Source organism: Rattus norvegicus, chromosome X, assembly GCF_036323735.1.
Source record: "Rattus norvegicus strain BN/NHsdMcwi chromosome X, GRCr8, whole genome shotgun sequence".
In the NCBI taxonomy this organism is placed as follows: domain Eukaryota; kingdom Metazoa; phylum Chordata; class Mammalia; order Rodentia; family Muridae; genus Rattus; species Rattus norvegicus.
Genome location: NC_086039.1, coordinates 8,110,225 through 8,133,463, shown reverse-complemented (window position 1 = coordinate 8,133,463; position 23,239 = coordinate 8,110,225). Strand labels below are relative to the sequence as shown.

The 23,239-nt window shown below is 38.6% G+C and overlaps 1 protein-coding gene across 2 annotated transcripts in view; it reads right to left on the bottom strand.

The window, feature by feature from the left end:
• The window catches only part of Efhc2 (EF-hand domain containing 2), a 200,471-nt gene that overhangs the window by 10,610 nt on the left and 166,622 nt on the right, over window positions 1-23,239 (bottom strand). For both annotated transcript variants that reach the window (XM_017601976.3, NM_001106952.1), the window contains exons 12-14: window positions 22,554-22,751; window positions 21,249-21,341; window positions 8,929-9,034 (exon numbers count right to left, since the gene is read on the bottom strand). In XM_017601976.3, coding sequence (XP_017457465.1) covers window positions 8,929-9,034; window positions 21,249-21,341; window positions 22,554-22,751 — 397 coding nt within the window. The remainder of the gene's footprint in view (window positions 1-8,928; window positions 9,035-21,248; window positions 21,342-22,553; window positions 22,752-23,239) is intronic.

The window sequence follows — 23,239 nt, the reverse complement described above, 5'->3', positions numbered from 1 at the left end:
CCCAGGGCTCAGAAATGGTGCCAGGCAACAGAGATGGTAGATGATAATGTTGTGGAGGTGTAACTACTGAACATTTTTGGCCTTCCCATATAGGGTGGTGATTCTTCTGTGGGTGATGAAATCATCATAATGACTTATGAACAAAATTCAAACAGGAGAAAACAAAAGATGTGGGAGGGAGAAGAGAAATTCAAAGGGCAGGATAAGAAAGAAGATGTTGTTCCATATGTAGTTAAATTAGTAACTTTCCATGAAACTTTTGTTCCATTATAATGTGGATACTGAGTTGTAGAAAAATGTTCTTCTTACTGTGTATTATATATAGCACAAAGGGTGATTGAATTTTATTTAAGCTCAATAGGTATTAGGAAAATAAAAGTTAAAGTAACAAGGTGCTATATTTTCAGCAAGAATTTTTAGAAATAATTTGAATGCCTATCAACAGGGAAAGACTGGCTAAATTGTTACTTAACTATATTTGTTCAAGAATGACTTAGGTCTATGAATACTGAACTGGAAGAATTCTTCATAATGAAGTAGGAAAAGCAGATAAATAAATACATGTGATATGAACACATTTCTGAATCATCAATACTGAAATGTCTAACACTTAATTGGGTGGTAGACTGGAAGAAGGAAGGGAAAAAAGAGAAACCGAAAGCAAGAAAAAGAACAAGAAAAGTTGTCACTCAACCTCACTGATACCAGCCCACAGCTCACTGCTCCCAAACCCCGTGGGAGAGAGAGCTCTCTGCCTGGACAGGTGGGCACTCCTGAGACTGCAGAGCAGAAGAGACCACCAACACTGCCCACCCCTGCCCACATCCCTGGCCCAAGAGGAAACTGTATACGGCCTCTGGGTTCCCGTAGATATGGGCACAGGAGCAGCAGGTCCCCTATGTCTGAGACACCTCCGGAACCTGAAGGGACCGACTGGGTGAACAGTTCTCTGCACCCAAATCCCGTGGGAAGGAGAGCTAAAACCTTCAGAGAGACAGACACGCCTGGGATGCCAGAAGAGACTACACTCTGCCCACATATCTGACACCAGAAAAAAACACCAAACGCCATCTGGGACCCTGATTCACTGGGGCTCCCTGAAAGCACAGCGCAGGTCCTCCTGGTTGCTGCCCTCATGGAGAGCTCATAAGCAACACCCCACTAGCAAACTTGAGCCTCAGGACCACAGGTAAGACCAAATTTTCTGCTCCAAGCGACCTGCCTGGTGAACTCAGGACACAGGCACACAGGAACAGCTGAAGACCTGTAGATAGGAAAAACTACATGCCCAAAAGCAGAACACTCTGTTCCCATAACTGGCTGAAAGAAAACAGGAAAAGAGGTCTACAAGCACTCCTGACACACAGGCTTATAGGACAGTCTAGCCACTGTCAGAAATAGCAGAACAAAGTAACACTAGAGATAATCTGATGGCGAGAGGCAAGCGCAGGAAACCAAGCAACAGAAACCAAGACTACATGGCATCATCGGACTCCAATTCTCCCACCAAAGCAAACACGGAATATCCAAACACACAAGAAAAGCAAGATCTAGATTCAAAATCATATTTGATCATGATGCTGGAGGACTTCAAGAAAGACATGAAGAACTCCCTTAGAGAAATGCAGGAAAACATAAATAAACAAGTAGAAGCCTACAGAGAGGAATCGCAAAAATCCCTGAATGAATTCCAGGAAAATACAATCAAACAGTTGAAGGAATTCAAAATGGAAATAGAAGCAATCAAGAAAGAACACATGGAAACAACCTTGGATATAGAAAACCGAAGGAAGAGACAAGGAGCCGTAGATACAAGCATCACCAACAGAATACAAGAGATAGAAGAGAGAATCACAGGAGCAGAAGATTCCACAGAAATCAACGAGTCAACTGTCAAAGATAATGTAAAGCGCAAAAAGCTACTGGTCCAAAACATACAGGAAATCCAGGACACAATGAGAAGATCATACCTAAGGGTAATAGGTATAGAAGAGAGCGAAGACTCCCAGTTCAAAGGACCAGTAAATATCTTCAACAAAATCATAGAAGAAAACTTACCTAACCTAAAGAAAGAGATGCCCACAAGCATACAAGAAGCCTACAGAACTCCAAAAAGATTGGACCAGAAAAGAAACTCCTCCCGTCACATAATAGTCAAAACACCAAATGCACAAAATAAAGAAAGAATATTAAAAGCAGTAAGAGAAAAAGGTCAAGTAACATATAAAGGTAGACCTATCAGAATCACACCAGACTTCTCGTCAGAGACTATGAAAGCCAAAAGGCCCTGGACTGATATCATACTGACCCTAAGAGAACACAAATGCCAGCCCAGGTTACTGTATCCTGCAAAACTCTCAATTAACATAGATGGAGAAACCAAGATATTCCATGACAAAACCAAATTTACACAATATCTTTCTACAAATGAAGCTCGAAAAAAGATAATAAATGGTAAAGCCCAAGATAAGGAGGCAAGCTACACCCTAGAAAAAGCAAGAAACTAATCGTCTTGCGACAAAACGAAGAGAAGACAAGCACAAAATATAATTTCACATCCAAATACAAATGCAACAGGAAGCAACAATCACTACTCCTTAATATCTCTCAACTTCAATGGTCTCAACTCTCCAATGAAAAGACATAGGATATCAAACTGGATACACAATGAGGACCCTGCATTCTGCTGCCTACAGGAAACACACCTCAGAGACAAAGAAAGACACTACCTCAGAGTGAAAGGCTGGAAAACAACTTTCCAAGCAAATGGTCAGAAGAAGCAAGCTGGAGTAGCCATTCTAATATCAAATAAAATCAATTTTCAACTAAAATTCATCAAAAAAGATAAGGAAGGATACTTCATATTCATCAAAGAAAAAATCTACCAGGATGAACTCTCAATCCTAAATATCTATGCCCCAAATAAAAGGGCACCTACATACGTAAAAGAAACCTTACTAAAGCTCAAAACACACTTTGAACCTCACACAATAATAGTAGGAGATTTCAACACCCCACTCTCATCAATGGACAGATCATGGAAACAGAAATTAAACAGAGACGTAGACAGACTAAGAAAAGTCATGAATCAAATGGACTTAACAGATATTTATAGAACATTCTATCCTAAAGCAAAAGGATATACCTTCTTCTCAGCTCCCCATGGTACTTTCTCCAAAATTGACCATATAATTGGTCAAAAAATGGGCTTCAACAGATACAGAAAGATAGAAATAATCCCATGTGTCCTATCAGACCACCAAGGCCTAAAGCAGGTCTTCAATAACAATAAGGGAAGAACGCCCACATATATGTAGAAGTTGAATAATGCTCTACTCAATGATAACCTGGTCAAGGAAGAAATAAAGAAAGAAATTAAAGACTTCTTAGAATTTAATGAAAATGAAGGTACAACATACCCAAACTTATGGGACACAATGAAAGCTGTGCTAAGAGGAAAACTCATAGCTCTGAGTGCCTGCAGAAAGAAACAGGAGAGAACATATGTCACCAGCTTGACAGCACACCTAAAAGCTCTAGAACAAAAAGAAGCAAATACACCCAGGAGGAGTAGAAGGCAGGAAATAATCAATCTCAGAACTGAAATCAACCAAGTAGAAACAAAAAGGACCATAGAAAGAATCAACAGAACCAAAAGTTGGTTCTTTGAGAAAATCAACAAGATAGATAAACCCTTAGCCAGACTAATGAGAGGACACAGAGAATGTGTTCAAATTAACAAAATCAGAAATGAAAAGGGAGACATACCTACAGAATCAGAGGAAATTCAAAAAATCATCAGATCTTACTACAAAAGCCTATATTCAACAAAACTTGAAAATCTGCAGGAAATGGACAGTTTCCTAGACAGATACCAGGTACAGAAGTTAAATCAGGAACATATAAACCAGTTAAACAACCCCATAACTCCTAACGAAATAGAAGCAGTCATTAAAGGTCTCCCAATCAAAAAGAGCCCAGGTCCAGACAGGTTTAGTGCAGGATTCTATCAGACCTTCATAGAAGACTTCTTACGAATACTATCCAAACTATTCCACAAAATTGAAACAGATGGAGCTCTATCGAATTCCTTCTATGAAGCCACAATTACTCTTATACCTAAACCACACAAAGACCCAACAAAGAAAGAGAACTTCAGACCAATTGCCCTTATGATTATCGATGCAAAAATACTCAATAAAATTCTGGCAAACCGAATCCAAGAGCACATCAAAACAATCATCCACCATGATTGAGTAGGCTTCATCCCAGGCATGCAGGGATGGTTTAATATATGGAAAACCATCAACGTGATCCATTATATAAACAAACTGAAAGATAACAACCACATGATCATTTCATTAGATGCTGAGAAAACATTTGACAAAATTCAACACCCCTTCATGATAAAAGTCCTGGAAAGAATAGGAATTCAAGGCCCATACCTAAACATAGTAAAAGCCATATATAGCAAACCAGTTGCTAATATTAAACTAAATGGAGAGAAACTTGAAGCAATCTCACTAAAATCAGGGACTAGATAAGGCTGCCTACTCTCTCCCTACTTATTCAATATAGTTCTTGAAGTTCTAGCCAGAGCAATCAGACAACAAAAGGAGATCAAGGGGATACAGATTGGAAAAGAAGAAGTCAAAATATCACTATTTGCAGATGATATGATAGTATATTTAAGTGATCCCAAAAGTTCCACCAGAGAACTACTAAAGCTGATAAACAACTTCAGCAAAGTGGCTGGGTATAAAATTAACTCAAATAAATCAGTATCCTTCCTCTACACAAAAGAGAAACAAGCCGAGAAAGAAATTAGGGAAACGACACCCTTCATAATACTCCCAAATACTATAAAGTACCTCGGTGTGACTTTAACCCAGCAAATAAAAGATCTGTACAATAAGAACTTCAAGCCTCTGAAGAAAGAAATTAAAGAAGACCTCAGAAGATGGAAAGATCTCGATGCTCATGGATTGGCAGGATTAATATAGTAAAAATGGCCATTTTACCAAAAGCAATCTACAGATTCAATGCAATCCCCATCAAAATACCAATCCAATTCTTCAAAGAGTTAGACAGAACAATTTGCAAATACATCTGGAATAACAGAAAACCCAGGATAGCTAAAACTATCCTCAACAATAAAAGGACTTCAGGGGGAATCACTATCCCTGAACTCAAGCAGTATTACAGAGCAATAGTGATAAAAACTGCATGGTATTGGTACAGAGACAGACAGATAGACCAATGGAATAGAATTGAAGACCCAGAAATGAACCCACACACCTATGGTCACTTGATTTTTGACAAAGGAGCCAAAACCATCCAATGGAAAAAAGATAGCATTTTCAGCAAATTGTGCTGGTTCAACTGGAGGTCCACATGTAGAAGAATGCAGATCGATCCATGCTTATCACCCTGTAAAAAGCTTAAGTCCAAGTGGATCAAGGAGCTCCACATCAAACCAGATACACTCAAACTAATAGAAGAAAAAGTGGGGAAGAATCTCGAACACATGGGCACTGGAAAAAATTTCTTGAACAAAACACCAATGGCTTATGCTCTAAGATCAAGAATCCACAAATGGGATCTCATAAAACTGCAAAGCTTCTGTAAGGCAAAGGACACTGTGGTTAGGACAAAACGGCAACCAACAGATTGGGAAATGATCTTTACCAATCCTACAACAGATAGAGGGCTTATATCCAAAATATACAGAGAACTCAAGAAGTTAGACCGCAGGGAGACAAATAACCCTATTAAAAATGGGGTTCAGAGCTAAACAAAGAATTCACAGCTGAGGAATGCGGAATTGCTGAAAACACCTAAAGAATGTTCAACATCTTTAGTCATAAGGGAAATGCAAATCAAAACAACCCTGAGATTTCACCTCACACCAGTGAGAATGGCTAAGATCAAAAACTCAGGTGACAGCAAATGCTGGCGAGGATGTGGAGAAAGACGAACACTCTTCCATTGTTGGTGGGATTGCAGACTGGTACAACCATTCTGGAAATCAGTCTGGACGTTCCTCAGAAAATTGGACATTGAAATACCTGAGGACCCAGCTATACCTCTCTTGGGCACATACCCAAATGATGCCCCAACATATAAAAAAGACAAGTGCTCCACTATGTTCATAGCAGCCTTATTTATAATAGCCAGAAGCTGGAAAGAACCCAGATGCCCTTCAACAGAGAAATGGATACAGAAAATGTGGTACATCTACACAATGGAATATTACTCAGCTATCAAAAACAACGACTTTATGAAATCCGTAGGCAAATGGTTGGAACTGGAAAATATCATCCTGAGTGAGCTAACCCAATCACAGAAAAACACACATGGTATGCACTCATTGATAAGTGGCTATTAGCCCAAATGGTCGAATTACCCTAGATGCACAGAACACATGAAACTCAAGACGGATGATCAAAATGTGAATGCTTTACTCCTTCTTTAAAAGGGGAACAAGAATACCCTTGGCAGGGAATAGAGAGGCAAAGATTAAAACAGAGACTGAAGGAACACCCATTCAGAGCCTGCCCCACATGTGGCCCATACATATACAGCCACCCAATTAGACAAGATGGATAAAGCAAAGAAGTGCAGGCCGACAGGAGCCGGATGTAGATCGCTCCTGAGAGACACAGCCAGAATACAGCAAATACAGAGGCGAATGCCAGCAGCAAACCACTGAACTGAGAATAGGACCCCCGTTGAAGGGATCAGAGATAGAACTGGAAGAGCTTGAAGGGGCTCGAGACCCCTTATGAACAACAATGCCAAGCAACCAGAGCTTCCAGGGACTAAGCCACTACCTAAAGACTATACATGGACTGACCCTGGACTCTGACCTCATAGGTAGCAATGAATATCCTAGTAAGAGCACCAGTGGAAGGAGAAGCCCTGGGTCCTGCTAAGACTGAACCCCCAGTGAAGTAGACTGTTGAGGGGAGGGCAGCAATGGGGGGAGGGTTGGGGAGGGGAACACCCATATAGAAGGGGAAGGGGAGCAATTAGGGGGATGTTGTCCCGGAAACCGGGAAAGGGAATAACATTCGAAATGTAAATAAGAAATACTCAAGTTAATTAAAAAAAAAGAAAGAAAGAAAAAAGAAAAGGAGAGGGCAAAGTGAAAAAAAAAAGCAAAGTTTTCACTCAGTAAAAACAAGGTCATGCATCATTCAGAGTTCCTTAGGGAAAATAGTATTTCTAGAACCAGAGTAAGTGGCAAATAATTTAGTAGAGTAAGTACCTCATCCTTCAGCATCAAAGTAGATAAGTCACAGGATAACTCACACATAATACAGAAATCCATGCATGCTCAAGCCCTTACATAGAATGACATTGTACTTGTGTAGAACCTATACACATCCTTCCACATACTTTTAATATTAAAAATTTTACTTTGTTATATTATGAGTGCTTTGCCTGCATGAATGCATATATATGTACCACATACAGACTTGGGTCTTCTGCCAGAGCAACAAGTGCTCATAATTGTTGAGCCATCTCTCCAGCCCCCTCCCATACACTTGAAATCATCTCTAGGTACCTTGTGCCTAACCAAATGTATATATTATGAAAATACAATTGTATTAAATTTAAGAAATAATACAAGAAAATGTATCAGCAAATGTCCATGGTAGACACATTTTTTTATATTATTTTTCAGGTGTGATTGGTTGAGGCCACAGAGATAGAATGTGCAGGAATAGGGGACGGACAGTACTTAAAATGTTGTAGGATGGATTGGGGGATGAGGGGACAAAACAGGAAATCTTCCAGTTCCCAGGGTCTACTAATAACAAAGAGTCAGTGCAAGCTCCTGGGTCTGAAGAAGCATGTAAAGACAGTTACTAGAACCTAGATCACCAGTTATATGAACTTCTGAGCAGATACTATGCACTTAGAGGATGTGACTGGAAAGGGAGGGAGATGGTTTCTCCCATCTCTCTCCCTTCTCTTTCCTGCCAGCACAAACCTCTGACTAGGCAGCTGAAGATGCTTAAGGGCTAGGGGGCCAATTGATACAAGCTACAAAGGTCAGGCCCAGGGATGACCAAGCAGGCTTAGAACAATGGAAGCTGTCTTAATGAGACAAGTGCATGATAGTTAACACAGAATAGAAGGATATTTTATGGAAAGGCAGAATAATGACCATACCCCATTTTGTATGAGGTTACCAGGGCAAATGTCAGTAGTGATTTCCTTCTCTCGTGGTATCTTATGCTTTGGTTAACTGACGACAATATTTCCAACAATAAGTATATCAAAAAGACAGAGTTTCTTTCTTTGGCAATGGGATGGAGAATAGATAGTACTAGGGAACAAACTGAGGCCCTTGTGATTTTGAAACACACATGTTGCCATTGAGCTATACCCTCAGCCAATATTTTTCATGTTTACTCTTTGCAGTAGAACAGATATGACTTAAAATTATGGGTATACCACATACTTGCTGTTTTCTAACTTTCTCACCTCCACAATAGGAATGAAAGTATTTACCACCTCAAGTTTCTAGAAGGGAGAGATGAGCTAAGAGCTCTTAAGCCACAGATACACTAAGGGTTATTGACATGGACATTTGAGATTTGCAGGTAGAGGTGATAATTATATCATCTTGGTACAATGTTCATATCTATTTATAAGTGTAACCTATCCTTCCATATAATTGGATGTAACTGGGGCTAAAAGCTATTCAACTGCAAGAGAAAAGTTCTGTTCTTCTATATATATGTTTGTTCAGCATAGAAAGTGAATTAGCCTTCAACAGAAATACCCAGAAAATGTTCTTTCCAAGAGCAATGAGGTTGCTACTACATCCCATTGGAACATACTTCAAAGACACAGGATCTTAAAAATATAAGGGAAGTAGCAATAGCTTATTTCTATAATAAGTATTAAATTTACCTCTTTAAGGTATGGCGGGGCTTGCAGATCAGGTGTCGGATTCATTCTCCAGTTCAGGAGGGAGAAAAATATCTCATAATTTATTTGTTGGTCTTTGTCTTCAAACCTGAAAGCATATAATTTGATTCAGTCTACAGAATATATTACCATGCATGCTTCAATAGCTGATGTTATCATCATTTCTTATTAGTGGATTATCTATTTCTAATCCACCCAGAATCTATATTTTTTTGAAAACAGGGATCTCACCTATCTAATTTCCCAGTTGTAGTAGTTGGTAGAAGTTCAATAAACAATCAGTGAGGTTGCCACATTTTGATAGGTAAGACCACCACTACATTTTGTTAAGAATATTTGAAGGGCTTTTTATTTTAGTGGTTGATTCATGTCAATAAAATGAAGCTCTCTTGTAGTTCTTAAATTACATACCTTTTAAATGTTTTTAAGACTAATTTTGACTACTACTAGGTTTTTACAAAAGGAAAATTATCTCTATCTCTTACTATGTAGCCATTAAATGGGGTTATGTAGATCCATGTTAGAAGCAACAGAAATATGTTCTTGACATAAACTGTAAAGAAGGTTATAACATAGTATGTACAGTTTTGTTTTATTTTAGTTAATTTTAATTATATGTGTATGTGTGTTGTGTGAGTCTATGGGTATGTACGTGCGAGTGCAGTGTCAATGAAGCCCAGAAGAGGGCATTATATGCCCTAGAGCAGAAGTTGCCAGCAGTTGTAATCTGCCTGATGTGGGAGCTAGGAAGCAAATGCTGTTGCAAGAGTACTACATACACACTTTTAATCACTTAGCCATCTCTCTAGAACCCTACGCACAGTTCTTATTCTACTTTAGGTTTATATTTACATAGAAGCAATAGAGACAATGGTAACAATATACTTATATAGTAAGAAAACCATCTCTAGAAAGTCAAATGATGATTTTTGCCTTATTATGACTAATCCGTATCATCTGAATTGATTTCAATTTATAATTAGAAAAAAAGCCAGTTTTTCACTTGGAACAAAGGAAAACAAATTATTACCATGCATCATAAGTTAGGTCAACTCCTGAGAGACACAGCCAGAATACAGCAAATACAGAGGTGAATGCCAGCAGCAAACCACTGAACTGAGAACAGGACCCCCGTTGAAGGAATCAGAGAAAGAACTGGAAGAGCTTGAAGGGGCTCGAGACCCCATATGAACAACAATGCCAAGCAACCAGAGCTTCCAGGGACTAAGACACTACCTAAAGACTATACATGGACTGACCCTGGACTCTGACCTCATAGGTAGCAATGAATATCCTAGTAAGAGCACCAGTGGAAGGGGAAGCCCTGGGTCCTGCTAAGACTGAATGTGCTTGTTGGGGGGAGGGCGGCAATGGGGGGAGGATGGGAGGGGAACACCCATAAAGAAGGGGAGGGGGAGGGATTAGGGGGATGTTGGCCCGTAAACCGGGAAAGGGAATAACACTCGAAATGTAAATAAGAAATACTCAAGTTAAAAAATAAAATAAAATTAAATTAAATTAAAAGAAAGAAAAAAAGTTACGTCAAAACTAATGAATCTTAAATTATGGATACTGATTTAAATTAATCTTCAACTTTACATAACAGAATTTTGATCACTAAGATAATAATTTCAACATAATTGTTATAATGACTGAAATAGTGCCTAACTACATTTTAATGTACCTCAAGCTATTTTTCCTATTTGGCAACATCCTGCCAAATTTTAAGGTGAATTATTTATTAATCTCATTATGCCAATATTTAAGGAAATGATAAAGTTATGAAAAAGATATTATTCCAAGCACACTGCTCCAGGATTCTACTCTTAAAAGTAACATGTGCATAAGTAATCAAAAGATGTTTTTCTTCTTTTTCAAAGTGTTAAGAAAACAATAGCTCGTATTTACAAATTCATAAAAAAAATCACAGCACCCAAAATGTTATAAGCTGAAGTAATATAGATTCATCCATCTAAACAGAGTAGAATAAACAGAGAGTAGAACACAGGAAAGGGAATTCTGTAATTCTTTGTGTACATTTTCTTTGGCCAAGATTTCTGGGATACAACTCCAACATGCTGCCCCCTACCACTGTTTATCCTTTGAGTTTTGGCTCACTCATCATTTCACCTCTTTTAAAAGACATCTCTGTTTATGAGCATATTTATAGTCAAAATGTGGGACCATTATGTCTTTTATTTGTGTATGTTTCTGGGGAACTACTAAAACTCAACTAAAGATGTTTGGTGAGAACCATTCCATTACAGAGAGTCTTGAAGAAAATATTTCTTAATAGACTGAGTGGGACCTGAGATCAGAGAAGAAGGCCATACAGAATCTTTTGACATTTCTTCTAAGAAAAATCTAGGAGCTACTGGACTATTTTCTTATAAGATCTATAACATTTTGGATGATCAGATCCCTTCAAAATACCTACACTGATACTTAGGCATCAATGTGTTAATAACAGGAGGTGAAATGTAAGGCAAAGCCTTCCTGAAACCAGGTCACAAGAGTATGTCAGAGTAGCACATGTTTGAAACTTCAGCACCCGGAGGGTGGATAAAGATAATAGAGAGAGTTGTGAGTTTGAGGCAAGCTTTGATTCCATAGTTACACCCTGTCACAAACTACCAGAAATAAATGAGAATACAGAATAGTAGCAAAGAGAATGTCTTGCTCTTTCTGCCATGTGTGGACACAGCATGAATGAGCCCATTAAGAAGCAGGTGAGGACTCTCAACCAGAGACTCAATAGGTTGGCACTTTATTTTTTAGTATCTTCCCTGCCAGAATTCTAAAAAGCAGTTTTAATCTATGGCATATTCTTGTAGCAGCCTAACAAGACTAAAATAGAGCCTAATATAGTTTTAAAGCTTATTCGAACAATCTAAGTCCTATGAGTAGCATACTGGGGTAACCACAAAAGTGGCAGGGGGTAGTTAGAAATCTCTCTCACGTAGTCCACATAGAAAAGATGGTGGTTTAGACAAAAGTGCTAGCAGTGAAGAATTGTCCATTCTGGATGCCACTTTGAATGTAAGCTTCCTAAAAGACATGCACATGTGCATGAGTATGAGTACACATGTGTGCACACACACTCAGAAGCACACATGTACATGTATACACATGCATGTACACACCCACACACAATAGTGGTAAGGGACATATGTTTGAAAATGACTTGAAGGCTTCTGATTGAGCAACTAGCCAGACAGGGCTTCAAGAGTGACACAAGACCCAACGTTTAATGTCTATTTATGTCTACCTGTGTATGTGCGTAACATGTGTACTGATGGAGGCCAAAAGAAGGCATCAGATGCTCTGGAACTAGAGTTATAAGGACGTGTGAGCTCCCCAACACAAGTGTTGGAAAACAAACTTAGGTCCTCTGGAATTGCTGCAAGTACTCTTACATATTAAGCCTTTTCTTGGACTAGTAGATACATTATTTTTAGTGAGAAATAAAAACTAGCGGCAATGAGCCTAAAGTTCAAGGCCTTTGAAGATTATAGATATTGTAGTCACTTGTAATATAAATGATATTTTTAAAGTGCGTGCTATTTTAAAAGACTGGGAAACTAAATGCAATCACCAATGAAATGAGTGTTCCTATTTGTTCTTATGGAAGATAATGTAATTGTCAGGAAATTCCCACACCATGAATTCCAGAGGGCACTCATTCAATCCTAGAATTGCAAACGGTTATATTTCATCTATTTGGTAACCAGGCAGTAAAGTTCCTGACTAGATCTTGAGTCACATCCAACTTCACTCCTCACACACACACAATCTACTGAGCATTCTTTTGTGTTAAAACTACCCAGCATATTACAAATCTAACTAACTTCCCCATCTCTTTCACTAACCTCTAATCTCAAACCACTTTCACCACTCATCAGGATTAGAGCACAGTTTCCCACCTTGACCTTATTCCTTCTATCAACTCTTATGCTGGGTGCAGCAGCCCACTATCCCTCAGAGAACTCATTCTAAAATATAGAGCCATTCACTTAACTCCTTGCTTGAAATCCTCCCATAGCTTCCCATTGTAGTTAGAATACAACCTAAGATCCTTAGCAAGGTATATAAGAGCTGACTTAATTTGGTCCCTGCTCACATCTCTGATCACAAACATGACCTGAAGATTCTCTCCTTGTCTGGGCTTTCAGGTCTGTTGACCTTCAGTAACTTCTGCTTCTTTTTGTTCATGTAAATGCAGTTCAAATAACTGCTTCCCTTAGGAAGGTCTTTTCCCGAAATGCATCTTAGCTGAAGCCCTTTGCCTGGATTTGATTTGCACTGGAACTCAGAAAAAAATTCTAAAATTTACTATAGGAAGACTTACTAGATTTTGTTGTAACTAACTTTGAGATCTGCTCATGTTTCCTAGTTATCTCCTAACTGCACCTCACTTTCTTGCCTACCTCATGATATGTAAGATTCAATATATCTAATTATTTATCTACTTAGAAGGATATTTGTGAGACATACTTCTGAATCAAATGATAAGAAGGAACAAAACTGTTGATACAGGTGTAGACATCTTAGATATGTGTAAAAATTGTCATGAAATGAAAAGCTTTATTTTTCATTTTAAGCCAAAGCCAGGCTTAAACCCAATTAGTTTATGTGCTAAGATCCTACAAGGTTTACTTTCTAGTTCTTCTTAGAAGATCTCTGTGTATGTGTAAATATCCTCAAAGGGTTCAAGGGGCAAAGAACAAATAATCTTTCAATTTAAAGAGATAAGACTGGCTGAAACTTCTGGCAAGAATACTTTGTTCCTGGGAAGTTGTCAGTTAATCAGAATGGATCAACATAAACTTTTCTCTGTCTTTTATTACAAGTCTTACCTTTTACATACAAAAAAATAAAAAGCAGAAATATAAAAATAATATATACAATGGCAAAGACAGCTTGGCAGCAGGGAGGACAACAATGGGAAAGGGATTTCAAATGTGCTGCAAGATGAAAAGCAGATTCAGAATTAACATCAGACTTGGCAGAAGAGAAGAATAGAAACTGAAGCACTATATGACCAAGGAGAGGAGCTCAGATACTCAGCAACTCATAGAAATCCCAAGAGATAGAGGGAATAAACTATGCATCAACCAAGCAGAAATAAAACCTGGCACAGAAGCCAAGGATTGGTTGAAGACACAAGTGATTAAACCTGTAGGTATCTTTCCCTGTGTAGTAGTGGGGAAAGGTTTTAGCTTCAGAGAAATTAAAAAGGCTAAAGAAATTCCAGTCCTATAGAGGTAGAACATATGTAGTCAGAGGAGAACATTATATCCTGAATTTAAGAATGATCACTTCTCCATGCAGGGGTAAACATAGGACCCTACACATTCGTAGCAAACGTGAACTTTAGTCTTCGTGTTAGCCTCCTAACAAGTGAAGTAGAGGCTATCTTAAGAGGCTGTCTTGATCCATGTTTATTGCCATTGGATCCCCTTCCCACTACTTGGACTGGATGGTTGGGCCTCAGTGGGGGAGGATGTCGCTAGTCCTGCTAGGACTAGATGTCCCAGTATAGGGCAGTACACAAGGAGGGGGGTTGAGAGTTCTTCCACTCAAAGAAGGGAAGGAAGTAATGGGGAGAAGGATTTGTAAGGGTTGGAGTGGAAGGGAGTTGTGATTCGAAGGTAAAGTGAATGAAAGAATAAATTATTAGAAAAATGTAAGAACAATATTAAAAATGTAACTTAAATGAAACAACAAAAAAGAATGATCTGCTCCATTTTTCCCACTTCTAAAATAGCAATAACCATTTTTAGACTCTCCTTCCCCATTTAATCCATCCGCCCTTGTACTACAACTGAAAACACACACACACGTACACAAGATTTTTCTCACAATACTCTGAATTGTTCTGGAGAAATCTCCAGATTCCATTTTCTGGATACTCCCTGATAAAGATGGAGTGATGGGATCTAATTTGTGCAGTGAAGCTCACTGTCAACAAGATATTTTCTGTCCCCACTAAACATCCAACTTTAAGGACAGAAATCAAATGGACAACAAGAAAAAAGAAAGGGACCAGAGAAATAAAATTAAAATGGATCAGAGGCAGATAGCAAGATGTAAAATGAGGAAACATATTGCATTCCTGAAAAGAAAACAGAAGAATACAAGAAAGGAACATGTGACCTAAACACATGTTCTTGGCATACTACACATACACATACTAAGTTCTACCGTAAACTTCCAGAACACTAGGAATAAAGAAAATATCTTCATAGCATACAGAAATAATAATAATAGAATCACAATTATGCTAACTTCTCAGTCATTATCAAAGTAGGTTAGTAGGTACTGACAAATTTGATAAACCAAAATACAGTGGTTTGTGCGTGCTACTCTTGTAATTGCAGAAGTAGTTAGAAGGGTTAACAAGGCTGCTAATACAGCCAAAGTATGGTTGTTTTTAAACAAAATGCTCCACTGATTTTATGTTACACTGACTCTAAGCATTTATCAATTTTGTATAAATAAAAATTTAAAGGGCACTAAAAACAGATGAAGTGATCCTAAAGCATGCTTCTCCCAGTAGTAAACGTAGGAGTAACACTCTTGGAAAGTCAGAGACACTCCTAGTTGGGATTCTGTTCCCTTGGAATTAGTCTATGTTCTTTCCTGATCCTAAATTCTGTGCATAGCTTCTTTCTTGGACCACTGATGTGAGATTTTTTTTTCATGCTATTGTTTGTTATTATAGTATATATTTCTATTCAATATTTATCATGTTTTCAATAAGAATGTAAGGGAAAATCTAAAGATGAGGCCCTTTCGGTATTAAAACCAGGACAGGTTTGAGAAGGAGAAAGGAAAACAGTTCAGAGATAGAGAAAGGTTTGAATATCAGGGGAGTGAGGCCAAGCAGGTCACTCCGAAACAAAAAGCTGCCCCTGAAGGTTATTGATTCTGGCACTCATCATGGAGACCTCTTTGTCTGATGACTAATGGAACCACTTGCCAAGTCTCAAACATCCTTTCAAAAGATTTTGGAAAAGCTTATGAACTTTATAGAAAATAGATTACATTTTACAATTGCACCAGGCTTTTGATCCAAAACATGGTCCAGATTCTCCACCTGAGTTTTCTATTTCACTCCTCACCAAAGGACATTTGGTTTTGATAAAACTGTGATCTATAGTCAAAGGATGGAGACTTGCCACTCAGGAAGAAATTCATTTGAAAGGGCTTTGAAGCCAATTCCAAAGAAGAACTTTCTATGGCAACATTGTTGAAATCTGTGCATAGCCTTCCAGGGTGACTGCCCTAAAGGGCAAGGTTAATTCTGGCTTTTAAGTGTTTCTATGCTTGTTAAAAAGTCAGCCTCCTCACATTCAAGTGCCAGCTCACACTGCTAAAGTGTTTTCCTAAGGCCTCCATAAATTCTTCTTTCCCTTTGATGCTCTAGCAATCCACCATTTCCTTCCCTACACAAACTAGGAGACATGTTTGTGGAGGAAGGGGGAGGGAAGGCAATCTCTCTAGTTCCTCTCTACATAATAACAGCCCCCAAACATGCCTCCTGAGGCCTTGCTAGGTGGGCGTTCTTAGAAGCCAGTCTAATGGGATGCTTGACTGATGTTCATGCTTCCCTTCCCAAGAGGGATGAATAGTTCGAAAACTGCAGAGGCCAGCCACCCTCTTGCCACGGGGAATAATGCTGTGCTGCTTTATTTTCACCCTCCACAGACGTGGAAGATTAGTGGGCACTATATTTCGCCAAAGACGAACCTGCCTCTTCTTCTGCTACACTGGCTACTTAGGAAATACTCACTCCTTAGGAAATGGTCCAGAAGAGAATGAAAGGCAGTGAAGCCCTACTTGGACTCATAATCACACTTAGTTTGTGTCCATTATCACAGAATCCACAAAGTGTGCTCTGAAACATCCGGTCTGTGATGCCCGATGCACAAGGAAGGAGAAGCTCTGGGCCACTGTGGTGGGTGCAGTTGACAAGATGGCATCACTCAGGTTGACAGTAAGTAAATGGCTATTTCTAAGTTGCTCCATCTCTAAATAGAAATTTAGAAGTTCCTGGTGGAGTGGGTAATGACTGCTAAATATGGACTATACAGTGTGGGATTCTTTTAGATTTTTTTTTCAACCTCAAGTCACCCGCATCTGAACCTACAGAAAGGGCCTGGGTGGGTATGTATATTTAACACAGTACGGATAAAAGAAAAGAGTGAAGGGAACCAAGGGAAGGGAGCGGTAGAAGAAACAGTAAAAAACACCATTCCTTTATGAAGCCCTCAAGAGTACACCAAACATCGTGAAACAATAGCCACATGGCTCAGTGCTTGCTTTCAGCCTCACTGCCAGGTATTTCTGGGGAAAACTGCCTGAGACTGAGCACTTCCTCTAAGAGGGGGCAGGGCTAGGCAAAGCATAATGAGATGATTTTAAAGCCCTGTTAACTTTTTCCATTTTAACAGATCTTTCTGGATGAGGCACCAGCTCTCTTGGGAGGGTAGTTCTAAGGCATTCCATGGGACCCAAAGCCAGCCATAAAAGACTAGCTTGTGGCAGAGCTTCTGGGAGAAGACTGCATTTGAATTCCCCATCTAGTCTCAGAAGGTGAAAATTAGAGAGGGCCACCTTTTTTATTCTCTAGTTCTCCAAGGAATACAAGATGGAATGACCTAAGATTTCCCTCCATCTTTTGAGGTTTAAGAAGCAAAATATCTTGCTCAAAAGTACTTAAAGACATTCACATCTAAACATAGATTCATGGAGGTTGAATAAATAAAGACCACATAGCTAGGGAGTAGCTGAGTTGGATTTTAGAGTTGGGTATAGTGGATTCAAGACACATACAGTGTTCCAGCAATGAACAAGTCTCTAAGGATTCAAAGATGACGGGGTCAGAGTCCTATCTCTATAGGAGCTTGAATAGAAGCAAGAGTTTAGTGTCATACTGAGTCACAACTCTGTTTGAAATTCACCTTGGCATTGAATACCCTTTTTTTGTCAATGACTCTCCTCATATCTCAAAGCTTGCACTTATGAAATGTTGAATAATACCCATCACCAATTAAAATACAGCTTTTAATATGCTCTTCAGCAAGTATTCTCAGGTTCATAACACTATGTCAATACAAAGTATCACAACTTTTTGTTATTGATACTAGCCATCACTACATAGAGCTGAAGTTTAATACTATGCATTAGTGAAATGAACTTGGGTAGTGATGAAGATGAATTCATACCAGCTCTTACAACACAAATGGCTGGGGCCTGAGTCAACTGCCAATGAGAAGGCTGTGAAGTCCACAGTGCATTTATGGTTGCACTAATAAGGAAAAGACCTAGCTGATTTCTAAGGACAAAGGGAATGAAACAGAAGAGAAATCTTGCCACCAAGGGAAAATGCCTAGGTAGCTGTCATTAGGTAAAAGAAAGAGCCCTATCCTGTAGCCACTGTGCTTTTCATTTTGTGATCAGAATTCACATATCTCAGCAGCTACCCAGTCTCACCATAAGGCAGGTAATCAGCCCCGACCCTGGGCACAGTGTGCATAAAGCAAAAACAACAAGCTCTGTGCCTGCCTCCCATGGGAGACCGCAGACGTCAAAGGGGGTTCTGGTTTAGCATACCATAAGGAGGGATATGCAGACAAGAAACTCTCATCAAGCCTCTGTAAAGTCTTGTGCAGTCTGTGGGGAACAATAAGAATGCAGAATCTAAACGTAAGCTGCAGGCTGATGGGCCCATTAGGAATTAGGGCAGTCTTTGAAAGGAATCTGTAGAGATGACGCAAAACACCAAGCATGTGACCCAAATCATGGCAGGGCACATTGGATAGAGAGGGGAATGGGAATGAGCCATTTTCTAGTCTGATTAGTCTGAAGTTTCCCCTGAGTATGGAGAAGGGTCACTGCACAATTAGAAGCAAAGTTAGACTGAACATGGGCTGCTCAGAAGCAGAGAAGAATGACCTCTTCAGCTAAGCCAGGCTTTGGGGCAGTCATACAGAGATTGAGACAGATTCCAAAACAAGTTGCAGAATAGCCTTTTTGAATTTATTGTCAAATCATAAAGGCAAAGACAAAATAGTCTGCTGAGAGAATGAGAGGATGATGGGTTATTGGCCTTAGGATTGTGTAAAAACTCTGGGTCCTGCAGGGCCAGGCTCCCACATCCCTGGACTTTCCAGCAGAACTTATCCTCAAGCCCATCAAGAGATAATCTAATAAAGATCTGTAGCTTCCTGACTAGGAGACAGCTTAATGTATGAAAGGCATCCAGACCCAACTTTCACAAAATAGACACAGGCTCCTTCCAGTTCAGTTTTGAGGTTCACCATATGAATTGTGACCTCTGGCTTAGCTTTGCTCCTAGTTTATAACCAAGAGATAGTACCAGGTGCTGTGCCATATATCTCAGTGACTCTTCAGAGCTCAGAGGATGGAAATACTAGGTTGTAAACTAATAATCCATTTTAGGGAAGGGATTTGAGATTCAGACAGGTCAAAGCTGTTGTATAAGATTGCACAACCATAAGTGATTCAAAGAACTTAAGAGACAACATGAAATACCCAAACTGGCATGATTGGGTGGGCAGCTTGTTGCTTGTTCACGGGTGGTAAATCAAAAACTCAAAAATGCTAGAAGTAGGTATCCACATGTGAACGGATCGAGGGTCAAGTCAAGTCACAACTCTTCATTACTATGTAAGGAACAAAAGAAGAAAAACAGAATTTTAAGAATTCTTAGAAAAAAATCACTGCAATCACTAGCTAAGCAGATATAAGAGAGTGCCATGTTTGTGTTGCTATTTCCTACTGAAGAAACAGCAGATGAAACCAAAAACAATGGAAGGTAGAAGATATACATGCAAATGTCAGATTACCCATTTCTCTGGATTATGGGGGAGAAACTGGAGGCCTTGGAAACATGATGACTATGAAGAATTTAGACTCCAAGGTTGTCTACTTTATTTTGGCTACTTTATATCAGGATGACCCTGCTACAAGTAAATAAAAGTTAATAGATCTAAACAAGTAAGCAATCAAAAAAGAAATGAGAAGAGAAAGTGGTGATTAATCTCTAGAGAATTCCTCTAGGTCAGTTCACTGAACACATATATCTATCTGAATTGGCTTCCTCTAGATTCCTCTCCCGATACCTTAGATTCCAGTTCCCCGGCATAGAAATTAATTTCACCTTCCCTTTGCTTTAACATTTTTATCTCAGATGAAGACTCTCCAGTATACATGTTTGAGAATACACTCCAACAAAAAGTTCTGAACTAAGGACAGAATAACTGATCTTTCTATACACAACAAAGAAATAGCACAGGTATGCAAAATGGACAACACAAAGACATTTTTTCATCTAGGATGTATTTAGCTGCTGTGTGTAAAAACAGACCTAGAACTGCAGAGATTGGTAGAAGATCAATAATGAACCCCTGCACTAGTCAGGAAGGTATGTAGATCAGAACAAGAGTGGTGATAGTAACAATGAAAAAGAGTAAGTCTGTGAAGCCAGAGAAAGAAGGTGGAATTGTCAAGGCATCCTAATATGCTGGTTATTATAGACAATGAGTCAAAACTATCAGAAACAAGGGGTGAGAACTGGAAGGAAGGTTCAATGGTCAGGTTCCATATACTCTTCCAGAATATTGTAACCTTGGGCAAAATACCATCTTTCTCTAAACTTCAACAACTCATGTACAAATAAGAGTGGTAATAGTTCTGTCCACTGTAAGTTGTTTTCAAAAAGGACATGAAGTACTGCATCCTATCTGGCAGAAAGAAAAAAATGTCAAAATGATCAAGATATGTGGGTCAGAGGGTAAGAGAGCTTGGACTAATGGCATAGGAAGCATAAAGGATGTAAATATGACAGTATGGTAACAGTGCCTTTCATGGCACCATCATCTGTTCTATGCCTGGCTCTAGAGAAGGAGGCAAAGAGACAAGCAAGTGTTCATAGCCCTATGTCTTCTTAGTAAATGTCTTTAGACACCAGTCACTACTGCTTTCAAAAGTCTGGCCTAAATTTTATGGCAATATCATAACCAATAAAGGTATATATTTCATTTTGCCACAGAAACCCATGTACACATTAATGTCCAAAAGATGAAATAATAATTTCAAACAGGCATTTTGAGAATTAAACTCATGACTAAGTTTTAATTCATAATACTTATACAGAAGTACATTACCAACAATATGATTAAAACAGTCAAGGGCAAAAATCAAAGATAATTAAATATAGCCCCCAAAATAAAAACATTAAGTTCAGTCTCCTTCAAAAGGGGACCTTCACTTACCTGGACAGTAAGCAATCTAGGAAGTCATCACTCAAAGGTAGCCTGGAAGACTTGCACATCCTTTTGATGTCTGTAGTGGGTAATACACCTTTTCTGTATACAAAGAAAGTAAATGTGCTTTTATGAATTGTATCTCATGTGAGTAAGAGTTATGTGCTACAGGAAGGGACATATGAGGTAGAGCCTAAAATGGAAGTATGAGAACTGGCATTGGAATTGACCGTAAGGAAAATCAGTCATATTGCATTTCGTTAATGGCTTCAACTCCAGGGGTGACCAGATTATTCTCAGAAAAGCCTATTAAAACTGTAGCCATGAGTGTCACCTTGATTTTGATATTTGAAAATATCTCCTAATTAGACAGGCACTTGGAGCCTTCAACACAAGTATATTATGACTTGGGGATATTTTTCTGGACTTTTCCTTAAACTCAAACCTAACTAGGGCATTCACTTTGATTTTCTCAGAATCAAGTTATATTCTCTATGGGAGACTCAAAGGTCACACAGAATAATTTCTCCAGTATTCTCAGTCAACCAGTGTTCTCTCATGAACACGCAAAACTAGAATCCAAAAATAAATAAATAAATAAATAAATAAATAAATAAATAAATAAAATTGATTCTTTTTTCTGCAATATAGATGTTGAGATCTAAAATCCAAACACACATCAAGGTGTATATAAAAAGTAATCTGGAGCTAGAGATATGACTCAGTTGTTTAAAATGCTTGCTGTTCTCTCAGAGGCTCCCAGCACCCATGCTGGTGACTCACAATCATGTGTAACTCCAGCTCCAGGGGATCCGCCACCCTCTTCTGACCTCCACAGACACTACAGTGATATGCACATGCACACAGAGTAACAACATACAAAAGCACATAAATAAAAACAAAAACTTTTTAAACTGAAAAAATTTTTGTATGACCTAGCAAAACTGAACACCTATGGAGCAGTCCATTAGAAATAGATTGCCCAGAGTTTCATTATTTTTTAAAAAGAAATATCTCCCCCAAATCTGTAAGAAAGTTCATCATTAAACCCTATAACATCTTCAATTACTCTATTTTAGTCAAAAGCACCTAGAAAGAAAAGAAAATGAAAGAGGCAATCTATTCATTTTAAAGATAGAAGACCTCTATCCATCCCATCTCCTATGACTTAAGATAGCTTTGCTAAAAATGTTCAGTACAATGAAACATGTCAATTTCCTCTTTGCCTATTTTCATAAAAATACATAAATTTCTTTACTACTTAAGTTCAAAGAAACTTAAGTGATTTATTAGAATCAATAAGACAAATCTTACCTTTCTCTGTCTTCATATACACAGTTATAAATGAACATGTCAAAATTCTCAAACATATTTTTCTTGAACTTTTCATGGGCCTGTGCAATTAAGTATGCTAAGTCTGGATCCATAACTTCAGGCACACGGTAGTGGCGTGCAATGGTTATGAGCTCCTGGTCTATGAGATTCCCCATAGTGATGCTCATCAGGATATCTCTGCAAATAAAGTGGAAGGAACAACATTCACAAAATGACCTAGAAGAATATTTTCTGTCCCTTAATCAGATTCAAATTCTATTTTTATAAAACTTGCATGATGTCTCAGGGGACAATTATTTTTGTTAGTTATTATTTTCCTTCCTTTGTCAGCACTAAGAATTGAATCAGGCCTCTGACATGGGAAACAAGCCTTTTATAACCCTAATCCTCTTATTGTTACCATTATTTGCTTTTTGAGATGGGGGGTCTCAGTCATTTACTTAGGCAAGCCTTGAACTTGAGATCCTCCTACCTCAGCTCCCTATTAGATCAGATTACAGACCTGTGCTACCAGGCCCAGCAATTGTTTTCTTTGACTTGATTCATATACTTAATTTAGGAGCATCAAGAAGACACTGATGTTATCATGGAAAATAATAACCATCATACTATATAAATAAAATATTTAGTTCGCTTTGAGAATAATCTGCAATGAGGAAGTTAGT